We start from the raw sequence: 16049 nt of genomic DNA, 5'->3' as shown, positions 1-16049 counted from the left end.
CACGAAGGGCATCTACTGTCTGGAACTGTTGTCCATTTTTGTAAACTTCCCTTGCAGTCTATCCCCTAAGGTTCTCAATTGGATTTAGATCAGGGGAACACGCAGGATGGTGATCCAAAAGAGTGATGGTATTCTCCTGGAAGAAGTCCCTTTTCTTGTGGGCATTGTGTACTGTAGTGTCGTCCTGTTGAGGGGAAAAAAAAAACCCAGTGGACATAGCCTACAGCCATTTGACGCCCCTGCACCTCCTGAAGCTCCATTGTTCCACTGAAGGAAAAAGCACCCCAGACTACTATGACGCCCCCTCCACTGTGGTGCATAGAAAACATCTCAGGTTTTTGTCATGCCAATAATGTTGGGAAACCATCAGGACCATCAAGGTTAAAAATAAATAAATAAAAAATAAAAAATTTCTCATCAAAGAATAAATCCCCAAAGGTTGATTCTGTTCATCTGGATGTAGCGTTTTCAGTGGAAGAAATGTTTTGTCACTCATCCAGGTGACTTCTTCAGTCTCAGCTGACTGCAGCTTTCCCCAATCTTAAAAAAACATTACATAATGACTGAAACTAGCACCACTGAAAGAACACTGGGCTCCGAGGTCAGTTCATTCATCATAATTATGCCCACTGATCAAAGACCACTGATCAATTGCCATGAGTACCATTCACAGAGAGTTGAGGAATGGCTGCAATCATAGCATTGTAAGATGGCAAAAAATTTACCCTTAGGCCCCCTCCTCGATTCAGAGATGGTCTTTCCCTTTTCACATAACTGGCCTCCTTGACTCCACGCCTAAACCAGCATTCCTCCTTGTCCAGAATGTGTACATCCTCATTATTGAAAGAGTGTCCACTGGCCTGTAGGTGTAAATAGACTGCAGAGTCCTGGCCTGACGAGATAGCTCTTCTGTGTTCTATGTTACTCTGTTTGTGACGGGGGAACCGATCCTTGGGGTGGACCAGTTTTTGGCGCAGCGTGTTTTGGGGTTTAAAAGCCACAGACGCGGTGTTTAGAAGTTTGAGTTTTGAAACAGTCCTTAGATCAGACCTTACCAAAGTGTGGGGCCATTGGCGCGGTATGAAAAGGGGGGGGAAAAAACAAACGTTTGGACACTGCTAGCACGGGTGGCCACACAAACACAAAGCAGGAGCTGAAGCATAGCTGAATATGTTTCCAAACCAACTTCATTCTAAGCCAAAGACTAGAAAATATGGTGAAGCATATCTTCCCTTTGGTTTCACCTGCACAAGTGCCGAGGTAGGTCTCCCCCTGCAGAATTGGTTTTCCCTTCGTCGGGAGCAGCACTGGGATGTTCAAATCACAGACAAACAGTATCCCACATTCTTGATTTTTAGTTCGCAAACACTTCTCATAATAACTAACTACTCCTGACATTTTTGGAGGTTTTAGCTCTTTATACAGTGAAGTTACAGTGGGATACAAATAATATCAGGCTGATCCTGCCACGATTTGTTCACCCTGTCCAAATCCCGGACAAACAGTATCCTACAACTGTTTATGTTTTTGAACCCGTTTTGCACAGAGAGGCTTTTTTTTTTTAAAAATGTATTGATAGCAATGTTGAATATTATTACACAGGAAAAAAACAACTACACGTAAAATAATTACACCGTGATGCCTCTGCCTTTCTAAATGGAGGGACAGTGACTGCGTGTGTGTGTATGTAAGCGTGTAAAACTGCAGATATTCAGCTTAACAGTATTTTCTCTATCTGCCATTCTGCAATTCATCTCATGTAAACAATAACGTGGCGCACAGCGTGACGTGAAAAAAGGCACATAACTTTGACATTGCGTGACGAACTCTGTATTCCTCGTCCACACGTAAACGCAAAAAAGGAGTTTTTAAAAAATCTCAGTTTTTGGTGATTCGAAACGCCGTTTGTGTGGACGAAACAGCTGCGTTTTCAAAAATACAGTAGGTGTGGACGTAGCATAAAAGAGTTAGTAGTTTATTTTATTACTACCTGTAATTTATTGCAGTTTACTTGTATTAGCTTAATTGTTTACTAAATGTTTGAGGTGTGAAATAAACAAAATATGGGTGTGTGTGGTTGGAGGATGCGTTAGTGCGTGGGGGGGGGCGCGAACATTTTTCTTGTAAAACAAAGGGGGGCCTAGCAAAAAGCGTTTGGGAACTACTGCCTTAGATGATAAAAACAGTTCTGAGCCAGTCATTTGGAGTGATGCTCTAGCAACACTGAACTGTCAAATATGACACTGAGGTTTCTGATGCTTGATTAAACAGAACAGTCTTAAGCAGCTGATATGCGGCCTAATTTCTGAAATCATATGGTCATGAGCAATAATCAAAGTTCTTTTTTTTTTTTCTTTTTTTTTTTATTTAACTGGAAGAAGTTGTTTTAACCACTGCTTGAGATCTGTCAGGCAATTACTTAAACTAGACAATTTTACAAAACTAAAGAGACTTTGAAAGAAAAGTATAACTGGATGTCATCAGCATAGAGATAATGGGAATTATTATTGTAATGCCTAATGATTTGGCCTGGGGGGTAAATATTGACCAAAAAGAGAATCAGACCCAAGACAGATCCCTGAGGTACCCCACAAGGCAAAATTGTCGTTTCAGACGTCACTTGATTCACAAAAACGGCAAAAGATCTCTCAGATATGACACAAACTATTTTAAAACAAAACCAGTAATCTCAAACAGTCCTTGAGCCTATTAATCATAATACTGTGATCAATGGTATCAAAGGCAGAGGCTAGGTCCAACAGAACCAGAACTGTGTACTCTCCAGTGCAGCCATCACGATGTCACTAGACACTTAAAGTAAAGACGTTTCAGTGGAGTGCAATTTGCTAAAACCAGACTGAAAAATGTCCATAACATTATTTTTCTCCAAGAAATAGTTGTTTTGCTACTGTTTATTTCCCCAACATTTTTAACACAAAAAGCAGTTTGGATATTGGCCTGTAACTGTTTGGAGACTGATCCAAATGAGGTTTGTTTAATATTTGCTCAACAACAGCATGTTTAAAGAAGCTGGGAAGTAAGCCAGTATGAAGAGAAGTATTCATCCTTTCCACTAAACAGGGGCCAATTGTCAAAGACACTAATGAAAAATGCAGCAGGTAGGACAACAAGAGGGCGTGAAGTTGGTTTCAAATGACCAAGCAGAGCCCTGATTTACTGTAATGTAACAGGAGCAAAGAAGGACCAAGTATCAAAGGAAAGCAAATTGTAAGCATGATACCGAGCACACTGTGGGGCAATATTAGACTTGATGGCAGTGACCTTATTTGGGAAGTTCTTCCCTCAGTGATGGTGTTGGTGACCGTCCTCACTCAACCTGAGCTATGACATGCTGGCTGACAGGGTCAACACACTGTTTGGCTTCAATGTCAGCTGTTGAGATTTGAGGGAGTACTAAGGCTACGTCCACACTATCTGGAGCATGTACAAACTGATATTAATGTTTTTTAGGGGTGTCAAAATTGAGAGCAATCAAAACAACTGCTATATAATGCACTCCACTATCTTTGTTTAATTGGTCACATGACTGCATCACATGACTGAAATGCATCATCGTTTTAGAAAGTCTGCGTTTTCGAGTGTCCACACTGTGATGGGACAGCTCCGTTTTGAAATGTATGCGTTTTCGAGAGCCTTTTCAAAACGCTGCGTTTTTCCTTGGGGGAAAACGCCGTCTCAGTGTGGACGGGAGGCCAAAATGGAGAGAAAACGATCGGTTTTTGTTTGAAAACGCATTAGTGTGGACGAAGCCTAAGAAAGCGACCTGGATGTCATTCGTGAAACTGTCAGCCAGACTGTTTCACGAATGTGGACAAAGATAACACAAAAGCAAGTTTCATAAAGATGTTCTCTCCTCTGTTTTACCCTCTCAAAGAAAGAGTACCTATATGGCTCTACAGTTTGGTGATATTGTCCTCTGTCAATCCGATCGTTCAGTCTGACGTCACTAGCAGTGTCTGGGCCTAAACTCTGCTGCAGGTCCATATATCAAATGATCACTGTGGCATTACTGAGAGTTAAAACACTGTCTTAAGTCTTTAATCTTTAATAAAATTATCAGCGTTCTGCTCTACCAGGTGTAACAACTGGAAACGGAATTTATGACATTTAACGGAGTTAGAAGTTGGCAGGAAGTTAGCTCGCTAGCTTCCATCGAAATACAATATAGCATGTCCTGACTGCGGCGGTTTGGAAACAAATTCAAACGTTCAGCTCTGTTATCACTTCCAACATAAATGAAGACAGAAAACTAAACAGCAGTGACGTTTGTAGGGTTACTGAAGTTGGGCTAGCTGGTATATAATGATGTGCTACGTGACCGCTAGCGACACAGCTATGTTAGCATAATATAAACAAGCTAACTTTTTTTCCACTCGATAAAAGTTAACGTGAGGGTTCTCAGTGGTCAGGAACAAATGTAATCGCATGGCAGGATGCTGTATAAGGACCAAACTTCAGCCAGGAGAACAACTGAGATAATCCATCCACAATACGAGGTTAATCATTCATATACTGCTGCATGGGCTGGGCTGTAGTTACATCGTAAGGTTTTTAAAAACTGAGCTTAAATAAATGATTAGCGGTAATAAACGCCGAGGGAGGTCAACGGTGATCACTGACTTTTTTTTTTAGGAGCTTTTTGAGATTAAATAGAAGAAAATACAAAGCATTAAACATGTTAACAACACAAAAGCCATATTAAGTGCAGACTACTTTAGGCCCAGAAGTAGGATTCGTCACGTCATCGCTTAATAATCGGATACCACGTCCAGTTTACCACTTAAGTTGCTGCTTGCCTTTGGCAGTTCAACCAGGACACAGTGGGTATTTGCAGACTGTTTAGCACTTTCCTGCAAGATATGTGGAGCACCTTCACATCCAGCTTCAGCTTGTACCATCCCAGTACAAAATAATTCATAGCCCAGTGGTTCTCAAATTTTTCACAATGAGTACCACCTCATAAAATACAGTGGAACCCCGGCTTACGAAGACCCCATTTAACAAAAAATTCAAGTTACGAAGGCACTGAACAGCAATATTTTTGCCCGTGGTACGACAAAATGCCTGTGTAACGAAATCCGTTTGCGAAATGTGCTTCACTGTTCCACGTGAAAGACGTATTGTTGTTGCAGTGCGCTATTTCGCGTGCTTTTCGTTTGCAATTAGCCTATCGTAAGGCATAAATATGAGCGAGTTTAAAAAAAAAAAAAAAAAAGTTAAAATATATCATTGCACAGTGTACATACGTACATTAATTAACGTAAATGTAAGTTTTAGTTTTAATGTTTAGAATTAAATTTCATAATGTTATGTACACATACGTACGTATTAGGGGTGCAACGATACAGAAAATTCACGGTTCGGTTCAGTTCGATACTTTGGTGTCATGGTTCGATATTTTTTTCGATACAAAAAAAATGTTCATGCCTTTTTAATTTGTCATTTATTAAATTTTCACGGCACATTCCGCACCGCATCTCTGTGCGTTCATCATTTGTTTGAAGCCAGCTCACCTCCTGCAACTACTTTTCCGAGAATACGCGCTTCTTTTGTGGTTCGGACTCCTTCTGACATTTGTTTGGAGGTGGAGGAACACCAAAGTAATTGCTTAAAGGAGCTTCTTCGACATCTTTAAGAGGTCTAAACAAATGTCTGTCCTCCTCCTGAAAATCTTATGTACGCAAACGCGCGTTGCAACTTCTTATCTTGTGCGCGTTTTTTATTTTGACAGCGAATGCGCACCTGCGGACCACTTATGTGCACCCCTGGTTATTTAGCTTGTCATATTGCAGCCACAGAAATTCTTTTGTCCATGAAACCATAAAGCTGCACTTTCTTTTTGCCTTATAGTCTGATTTGTCATAACTTTTCAGTTTTGTGGTAAGCTTTTCTTTGGCTGTCACTTCTTCACCCTGACCTGTCTTATTTGGCTCAGCAGAACTAAAATATATATCCTGCTGCTTTTACTCACGCACTCACATAACGCTCAGCGATTCTCTGCGCGATCAACCTCTCACATGTTTAAGCTGCGGGAGATTTCACTTGTCATGTTTGCATAGTAAGCTAACGATTAATAAGACGATGTCAGAGGAATTGGTGCGCAAATTATCATCACTCACAGATCAGTGCTGTCGCTCTCTATACACAGTTGCACAGTTCACAATTGCAAAGTGAAAGCAAAAAACAAGCGCAAATTCAAACGCGATTTCAATATGTCACATATTGACAGTGGCTCACCGATGCCAATGACATAATTACCCAGCTAAATTTCCGAAAGAATGCAAAAGCATTGACATATATTTTTCCTTCCTACGATAGCCCGACGGGCAGGGCAGAGATAGATTTTGGTAGCCCGACTGGAAAAATCGCTAGCCCCGGGACGTCGGGCTAGCGATTTTGCGAGCCCTGTATCTGATTGAGGAATCACTCATCTTTGGAAAAGAGAGTTTATTACAGAGAAATGTCTCTTTTCAAAATAAAAGCTATACTATACGCTTTTTCTGGGCTATATTCTCAGCAGCATATTAAACATATCAGGTCCCCATGAGGGAGAATCATGTGCTAAAGCTGTCTAAATGACTCGGGTAAAGTTTGTAGCATGCGTGCTTGTTGTTTTTGTCTGCTTCCACTTGTCTTTGCACTAGGATGATGTCGGCGTAAATGTGCAGTCATATTCGTTGTGTTCCCACTAGTGCTGTCAGCGTAAATCTCGTTGAAATGACGTTAACGCCACAACACGGCAAATCTCCGTTAACGAGCTACCGTGTATGGGGCTGGACGGCCAACACGTTAATGAGCTAACTGCGCTAACACACTAGCTCCCACCCATGTAATTGAGCATTGCGTGGCACATCCAACATACTGTTTTACTTTTGTCCATGACGCGCTTACCTTCAGGGTCATACGTCACATGAAAACCCAAATAGTTCCAAACGCCAGATCTGAATGAGGGTGGGGGAGGTTCAATTTGCCATGTTGCAAGGAGAGCTTAACTTCTGTCTCGCTAGCTTGCCCTGCACTCAGTGAATCTGCGTTCGACTACTCCGCCTAGGCTGCACTGTCGAGCGCAGATCCACTGAGCGCTCAACACAGACAGCATCGTCAGAAGCAAAGTTGATAAAATAAATTAAAACTTTTGTATTGTTCGATACGTACCGAATATGCGTACCGATCCGAAAGCACTGTATCGAACGGTTCAATATCGATACGAGTATCGTTGCACCCCGTGTGTGTGTGCGTGTGTGCGTGCGTGCGTGCGCGCATGCATGAAGAACTTCGTCTTCAGCCAGCATCGCCTCACTCAAAAGGCGATGGAAAAAGGTGCTTCAACTTAAAAAAAATTTGACTTACGAAAGACCCTCTGGAACGAATTAATTTCGTAAGTCGGGGTTCCACTGTATATGGCTCTTCAAGTGCCACCCTTATCACCAACATTAAAGTACAGTAGTATAGGCCTACTTAACACCACATACAGTTTACACAGACAATTTTATTTCTTATATGAATGTTATTTATTTTAACTGTCATAAACAGGATGTGACAAGTGATAATAATAACTACTGTACTGCACTACAGGTGGGATATCCAATCTTTAAATGATGACCTGATGTAACCTGCTTCTGCGCCCAAGCTACTCTACACTGAATAAAACTGTGTTTTTAACATGTTTTAATGCTTTATATTTTGTTGTATCTAATCTGAACAAGCCCCCCAAAAAAAAGTCATTGATCATTGTCGGCCTCTCGGTTTTTATCATCATTATTCATTTTAAAGCTCAGTTTTTAAAACCTTACAATGTAACTACAGCCCAGCCCATGCAGCAGTATTGTTCTCCTCACTGAAGTTTGGTCCGTTTACAGCATGCTGCCATGCCATGCATTTGTCCCTAACCATCAGAAATCTTTATCGTGTGGGGGAAAAAGTTAGCGTTCATCCTCCAGCTTCACTGTTTATGTTTTTTATGTTAACCATAGCTGTGTAGCACATCATTATATACCAGTTAGCCCAACTTTAGTAACCCTACAAACGCCAATGCTCTCTCTCAGGCCTCGGTGATGGTACTGCTCTCGAGCTTATGGAGAGGATGCTGTCCTTGTTAGGAACTGATAACACTGGAAAAAACGTTTTCTTTCACTCTATCCAAGGTCACCATGTCTATAATGGCTTCACCTCTTTGCTCTGCGCTGTGTGCAGACCGACTCCACATGAAACAATAACAACATCATCATCAGCTGTTGTGTTATCAGTCTTTTCTTTGAAATACTGGGGCTGCGTGGGCTTAATGTTGTCATGCTTTTTATTCACATGCCTGCTCCTAAATATTTTTTTTTATTGCAGGTATATTTTTAGTTGCAAATGTGGGTGAAACACTTGAATTTACTTGGTAACAACTGAGTGCTACTGAGCCATGTTATAAATGAAGCATGAAAGCAAAACACTTGTGTCGAGGACTTTTTATAATAGTTATTCTAATTCAATGAATTGTTTCAGCCCTAATCTCAGCCTTGCAAGATGTTGTCACAAAACATCAAAGGCTTTGTTTGTTTGTTTAACCTACTAGTTAAAGTGAGCTTAAAAATAAATGTGGTTTAATTAGTTTAATTGTGGTTTAAAAACGAAAACTGACCAAAACTAGTGTGAGGACTTCATAAGCTCAGCTCTGAGGTTCTCTGACGCTGCTGTCAAAAGTTATAAATGGCCTGTAACACTACCAGTAACTATGGAAGGCCAGGGCTGCCATAATGAATTAATTAAATACGCCATTAAATAATTCATTAAATGTAGCAATAATTATTTACAATCGGAAATAATTAATTACATAAATATTTACGACGCATGTAATTAATTATTGACATATTTAATTAATTATTGACACATTTAATTAAATTATTAACACATTTAAATAATTATTGACAGGTTTAATTAATTAATAATTTATTTATTTAATTCATTTTGGCACTTTTGTCCCCTTCATCTCTCTCCTTGAAATAATTTTATCTGTCAGCCTCACCCATCAAACGAAGTGGGCGGGGTTAACGCTGCCCAAGCAGCTTCTCTAACATTTGATTGGTTGCAAAGTAAGTCAAGACAGGTCAATCCTAGATAATCGATTGCTTGTGTGGACTTGGGGCAGCCAGGTATCCTAGAATGCATTTTAAATCACAGGCAGCAATGGTGGTGGTGTAAAGTTTTAAAATACCCCATTTTTCTGTCACCAACTACACTTTTAATAGTGTTTTAGCCGCTAATGTTGCGGCGTAATCTTCACATGTCTGGTCAGGTTGTCGACATAGAACATGTTTGCAAAAGTGCTCAGATGTTTTCAGCTCTGCTAACAGTCAGCTGACAGAGTGCACCGAGCTCACAGCCCCGGTGTACCAGCTTAACTGTTTTTGTTTTGTTTTTTTTAGTTTGTTTGTTAGTTGTTGATTGATATAGAGAGGGAGAGAGAGAGAGATAAAATTATTTTTTTATTTTTTATTTTTTTTCTCCTTCCCCGGTCATGTTATGTTTAACTGTCAAAGGCTTGTTACAAACTATGAAACACATGGTGCAGACTTCTGGATGTTAGAAGAAAACTAATACTGCTCATGAATAAGACTAAAGGCAGGAAGGTGTCCTTTAAATTTGTTAATAGGACCTCCCTATTTATATCATAGTTTATGATATAGCACGTGTATTTCAGTTATAGCCTACTTATTTCAGTGTAGTGGTGAACAGTTACACAGCTCACGTGGGCGTTATCTGTAATACTCCTTAACTATAATTTATCCAAGTTAACTTCAGTTGACCATTCAGACAGTTCTTTTGCAATGAAAAACATAAACACCCATGCTGCCGGTAGGTTTCAGCTGTGCCAGCTGTTTACATTACAGCTGCTTATGCAGTAACCATGGTAACAACGGACTCTGAGCGGCTGGATCGACACAGGCCAGACAACAATTTTACATATATGATCTTAAAACAGGACACAGCCATTATCTGTCCTGGCCTCATATCAAATGTGAACGCAGACTGAGTCTATGTTTGACGTTTGCTTTATATCTAATCTTCCTCTCAAACATTTAAACGGCAGCGAGTCTGCAGCTGAGGGAATACAAACTCAAATTGTCGGAACAGGTTTGCTCGTTTCTTGCGTGTATTCATTTGGTGATTTATTAAATGTATAAATGTTATTCTAATCTGCTGCTGAGTCTCTTATGCTGATGAAAATGCAGAAAACACAGATCACAAACACCTGTTCAACTAATCACTTTTATTCCACTTTGATCTGTGACAAACTGACGGTTCATCTCTGTTAGTGTTGCGTTAGACTGCTATATTTTCTTGTTCTTTATGCTGTAGATTTTCACGTCTCTGGAATAGTTGGCATTAATAAGGATGATTTTCTGTTAAATCATATTAATATGACCCGTGACATATTCGTAGATGACAGTTAGATTAGTCAGCCGGGAAACTGGGCTAACTCGGAGAGCTGAAGATATCATGGATATGCTGACCTCGCTCCGTGGTGTACAGGGCCGTTTACCCTCATGATTAATATTCACAATAAAAATATTAGCCGAACATCATGAAGTCTGTATGCGTTTCATAGTGTTGAACAACCTTTGTATAGTTAAAGCCAGCAGTTACTACATGACAGAAACGCCAACGTTATCTCTTTTATGCATTTATACGCAGGTCATGCTGATTACTGAACAAAAACCCAAAGATCAGCTGTTAATTGAATTTATTTCCTCTCTCTCCTCCTTAAACATGTTTTTAATGTTATTTATAATTCAGAATTGGCGACTGAAACACGTAGGACACATAAGAACATCAGGAAATAAAAACCCGATGAATATAACCTCAGTAAAAGAAGTCCGTGTCAGCGGGGGTTATTATAGCTGTGTACCGGGGTCTGCGCTTTGTCGGTGGTAATAACAGCTCGATTGCTTGCGAGGCAAGCGGGTCTGTCCCACGCTTTGCCGTGAGACTGGGCAGACATCTCCGAAATCATCGAAGCACTTTTGCGAAGAGGCTCTATCTTGACAAACCAACCAGACATATGAAGATTAAACCACTACATTCTCGGCTAAAAAAAAAAATATTAAAACGGTATTTGGTGACACACAAACAGGGTTTTTCAAAGTTCAGTTCTGTTAGTTTCCACATGCCGGTTGTTGTGTGGTAAAAACAATGGCCACCAGGCCAAAGCAATGGTTTTGACTCGATCAGTGACAGATAAAATTATTTCATGGTGAGACCTGAAGGAGTCAACTGTGCCAAAATGAATTAATTAAATACACCATTAAATAATTAATTAAATGTGGCAATAATTAATTAAAATGTGAAATAAATAATTAAATGTGTAATTAAGTAATTAATTAATTAATTAATTAATTAATTAATTACATGTGTCGTAAATATTTATGTAATTATTGACACATTTAATTAAATATTGCCACATTTAATAATTTCTTTCACATTTTAATTAATTATTGCCACATTTAATTAAATATTTAATGGTGTATTTAATTAATTCATTATGGCAGTCCTGGTGTTCCATAAGTATCTACCTATTTATGCAGTGTAGGATTTCTCAATCCTAAAATACATAATATTTCATTGTGAGTATTTTACTGATTTTAATTAAATGATAAAACTTCTCAATAAAATTAGGTGATTCGTCCCAGATAGATATTAAGTTTGTGTTACCTTCTTCATAGAAAACCATGCATCTATATTTCTGGCCTCCTGACAAGCAAAATAATGTTTGGAATTGTTTTTGTGATCGGTTTTGTGTTATTTGGGTTTTATGTAAAGGGAAATCTAATAGTATAAGGGATTCTTGGGTTAAAACTTAGCCTGGATTTTTCAGTTACTGTAACTACCACATTACCCAGCCTTAAATTGGTATGTATATATCTCACCTTTCAGGCCTGATCATCTAAGCTGTCATGTCAAGCACGTCCATTCCTCAGAGAGGCCATTTAAATGCCAAGTAACGGTAAGAGTTGTGACTGGGTCTCTTGCTTTCATGTTTATTTTAAGTTTACATTGTGTGTCTTCATCACAGGCCAATAAAGGGCAGTTTTGTTTAGAGATTAGCTGCCACTCAGAAACTGTTAATTTCCATTTGTATCATGTCTTATGGTTACTTTGTATATTATAATATCTGAGTTCTCTGTGCTTCAAATATGCATTTTCTGAAATGTAGTGGCTGGTAGTCCATGGTTTTTGGCAAAACACATTTGTGATCAGTCATGCTGCTCATGAAAGTAACATGAACAATCTTGAGGTTGATCACAGAAAATGGCAACCAATGCAGCACAAGCTGCACTAGTTATCTAGAGTGTCCTTTTTGCAAAGTGTTTTGTTAATGAAGTGAAACTACAATACAAGTTGAAAAAGAAAAATTGATTTCCTAATTTCTCATTTTTCTCAGGCTTGTACGTCTGCTTTTGCTACCAAAGACCGCCTGCGATCTCACATGATCAGACATGAAGGCAAAGTGACCTGCAACATCTGTGGCAAAATGCTAAGTGCTGCCTACATCACAAGTCACCTCAAGACCCATGGGCAAGCTAGCTTCAACAGCCCATGTAACAATAAAGGTAGGTGCATATCTCCTTCCCTTATTTGCTCACTTTTGCATTTGCAATAATATTGCTGCGGTAATGATTACAGATATGGAGCATTTAGACGGACAACGTGGCTCCAATTCCTCTCAAAATGAAGTCAAAATTACCTTTTTGTGGGGGCTGCCATATTGCACTTTTGGAGCCCAAGTATGAACAGTAGTGACTTGAAGTGGAGTTGCTGCATCACACTCCCACCCACACACCCGCTGGACGAAACCGCGAACAAACCTGCCTACACTTTTTATATAGCCCAGCTGCTCCAATTTTGAGGATATCTGCTGATGGGTTTACCACGACTGATGGTTCGTTAAATGAAGGTGAATACAACCATGTTGCTATAATTTAAAAAGACACAGCTTAACATCTTATAGTTCTACAACATCTGGCATCACTCTGTAGCCCCTATTGTTAATGTGTTAGCTAGATTAGCCTTTAGTGTATGCACTGTGTTAGAGGCTTGTTGCTAGCTAATTAGTGATGCTACACGCCTATGTTACTTTCATAGACTTGGTTTGAATGATACAGCACTACTTAGATTTTTAAATATTGTCCTTTGAGATTTTAACGTAAGCCTGAGGATGATATAAAAATGAAGATTTAAGCAGTTTTAGATCCATAGCACTCACAGAGCACTCTGCAGTCTGGTATCATGGAAACTTTAAAATAAAATATTAGATTTTAAAAACACAGCAGTGGAAGGTTAATAGAAGTGTAATTTGTTCTTTTCATTTAATACCAGGATCCAGAGTTCACCTTATTACTCACAGACACATTTCACCAGGGGAAAATGAGTGAAGGATACCATCAGGACCAAGCTAGGTGTTGTGGAGCCAGAGGTTTCCAGAAACTTTCTCCCTTTCTTTCATCACTGCTGTCCTATGCCAGATTTTCGGTTGTCCCACTGAGAGAGACATTATTTCAGAAACATCAGGAGGAATGAAGCAGGACTCATTATCTTCACTAGCAGCTCCCTCAGAGGGATATCTTCTTCAGATCTCCATCGTAGACCCATCACAGAACATCTTTAAACCCAGCACTTCATAAACAATGTGATGGCGACCTTTGCCTTGTGTAATGTTAGCAGTAGTGCACATCATCCTCAGATAAAGCACAGAGGACCTGGACTTTGACATAACAATGTTGTATTCAGTCCAGTAGAAACATATTAAAATTTAAAATACACATTATTGTCTCTTGTTACTCTTGTATGAATGGCTCTTAATTAATTTATGATAAATAACACACTATTAGCAAAACACAGTGTGAAAGTTTTTAGTTCAATATACAAGTAAAGACCTTTGACGTTCCAAATCATGTCCTTTTCATGCAGCTGACTACAGTCAGTGTTAAAAGCAGAGGCTGTGCAGATCTGAGATCAGCAGGTTTCTGCTGAGTTACTGCTTATGCTCCTGTATAGTGAGACCAGTCACCTGGATGTTAGACTTTTATCAATAAAACGGCTGCAGCCTTCACTGACAGCATCTCATGTGGTACTTTTTAGTCTTAGTACTGTTTTCATCAGTTAATTTTGGAGTTACTACAAAGAGTGAATATATAGGATCATTTGTCTGTTGCCACTTGGGGGTGCTGAGGTCGGAATCTCAGGGCAGCATCTGTAATCACAGAGAAAAGAATCATTGCAAACAATGAAATGTTTATTTCATTTCAAACCCATCCAACCCACCCTCTGTTTGGATAGTTAAATTTGTGATTGACATGACATTGGCCAATCAGATGAAAGGAAGAAAAACAGGGTCAAAATTCGTATTTGTAACTTGAAACTTGAGTGCAGAGTTTCACAAGTATTTTTGGGCTAAGTCCACACACAAATCTTTTTTACACGCACACAAATTCTTTTTACACATACAAATCCTAATTTACAAGTACAAAACTGATTTACAAGTACTAAATATTTATGACCACAATTTGAGCCCATAGAGTTTGAAATCCTTTTTGTAACCATGTCTCTTACAGGTGCCATTTGTGGTCCTTATACACACACAGTACGGTAATATTACGTTGAAGCAGAGTACGTATTACTCCGCGAGGCTCCTCGGTAGCCGTAATGCTCCGACAATCCATCAAGCAGTGCAGCTTCGTAGCTTACCAAAGTCGTACCAAAAAATTTTTTGAAAGGTTTCTGAGCGCTGTGTACCACAAAATCAGTTCGCGGTTAGTAAGCACAACCAGAATTCATACATATGGCACACTGTCGGTCTTTGAGAAAATGAAAGGATTTTAGGCGTCAACGCGTTAGCGCAGCTCGTTGATGCCGTCCAGCCCTACGCGCAGGGTCATCTACGGTAACTCATTATCAGAGATTTGCCCCGTTAATGCAGCTATGGCGTTAATGTCACGCTGACAGCACTAAAACGGTAATCTCCAAATCTTTTCTTTTTACCGACCAGCTCCTCTTTGATAGCTGCTGTGTCCATCTTGTCGTTGCCTGCAGGTGAAGCGATGGGGGAGTGGGAGTTGTGTTCAGTGAAGGAGAGAGCCGAGGCAGAGTAACGTTGCGTAGAGACAAAAGTGGGCGAAAGAGAGGCAAACTTGCGGTTCCACAAGTATAATTATAACATAACATAGACTATATCATACAAACGATATTGTCACATCTCAAATCTCGTATAAAAATATATCGATATATTTAAAAACTTGATATATCGCCCAGTCCTAATATCACAGTATAATTTGAAGCAAGTGCGGTAATGATATATATCACGATATATTCTTTTCTTCTGTAGAACGTATTTTACACACTATAAGGCACACTTAAAATCCTTTAATTTTTTCAAAAATCGACAATGTGCACAGAAATCTGTCTTTAGTACGACTTTGGTAAGCTATGAAGCCGCACCGCTTGATGGATTGTCGGAGCATTACAGCTGCCGTAGTCAGGAGCCTTGCGGAGTAATCTGGGTCCAAAACTCTGTCAGCTTCAGGTCCCAAAGTCAAACGAACACTACGGCATTACTGAGAGTTAACAACTGTCTAAATTCTTTCATCTTTAATAAAATGATCAGCGTTGCTGCTTTACCAGGTGTAACAATTAAGTTTAACATCCAGGCATCCATGAAGACAGAATTTATTAAATTCAACGCAGTTAAAGTTAGCAGGAAGTTAGCTCGCTAGTTTCCACCTAAACATGATATAGCATGTTCTGACTGAGAGATTTCTGAAAAAATTAAACGTACTGCTCTGCTATCACTTCCAACATGAAGTGGAATGAAGACAGAAAACTAAACCGCAGTGACATTTGTAGGGTTACTGAAGTTTGACTAGCAGTGATGTCCTACGTGATCGCTAGCAAAACAGCTATGTTAGCATAACATTAGCAAAGTGAAGCTGAAGGATGAACGCAAACTTCTTTCTACTCGATAAAAGTTAACGTGAGGGTTTCTGGTG

At 39.5% G+C, this 16049-nt stretch overlaps 1 protein-coding gene across 3 annotated transcripts in view; it reads left to right on the top strand.

Moving 5' to 3' along the window:
- Nucleotides 1-16049, top strand: part of LOC146693265 (vascular endothelial zinc finger 1-like) — a 40690-nt gene that overhangs the window by 15301 nt on the left and 9340 nt on the right. For all 3 annotated transcript variants that reach the window (XM_085479090.1, XM_085479092.1, XM_085479091.1), the window contains exons 3-4: nucleotides 11941-12010; nucleotides 12449-12617. In XM_085479090.1, coding sequence (XP_085335216.1) covers nucleotides 11941-12010; nucleotides 12449-12617 — 239 coding nt within the window. The remainder of the gene's footprint in view (nucleotides 1-11940; nucleotides 12011-12448; nucleotides 12618-16049) is intronic.

Source organism: Copadichromis virginalis, linkage group LG14 (genome assembly GCF_057382275.1).
Source record: "Copadichromis virginalis isolate Kocher_CV1m ecotype Utaka linkage group LG14, C_Virginalis_male_GT1.1, whole genome shotgun sequence".
Taxonomy (NCBI): domain Eukaryota; kingdom Metazoa; phylum Chordata; class Actinopteri; order Cichliformes; family Cichlidae; genus Copadichromis; species Copadichromis virginalis.
This window is presented reverse-complemented; position numbering and strand designations above follow the sequence as displayed.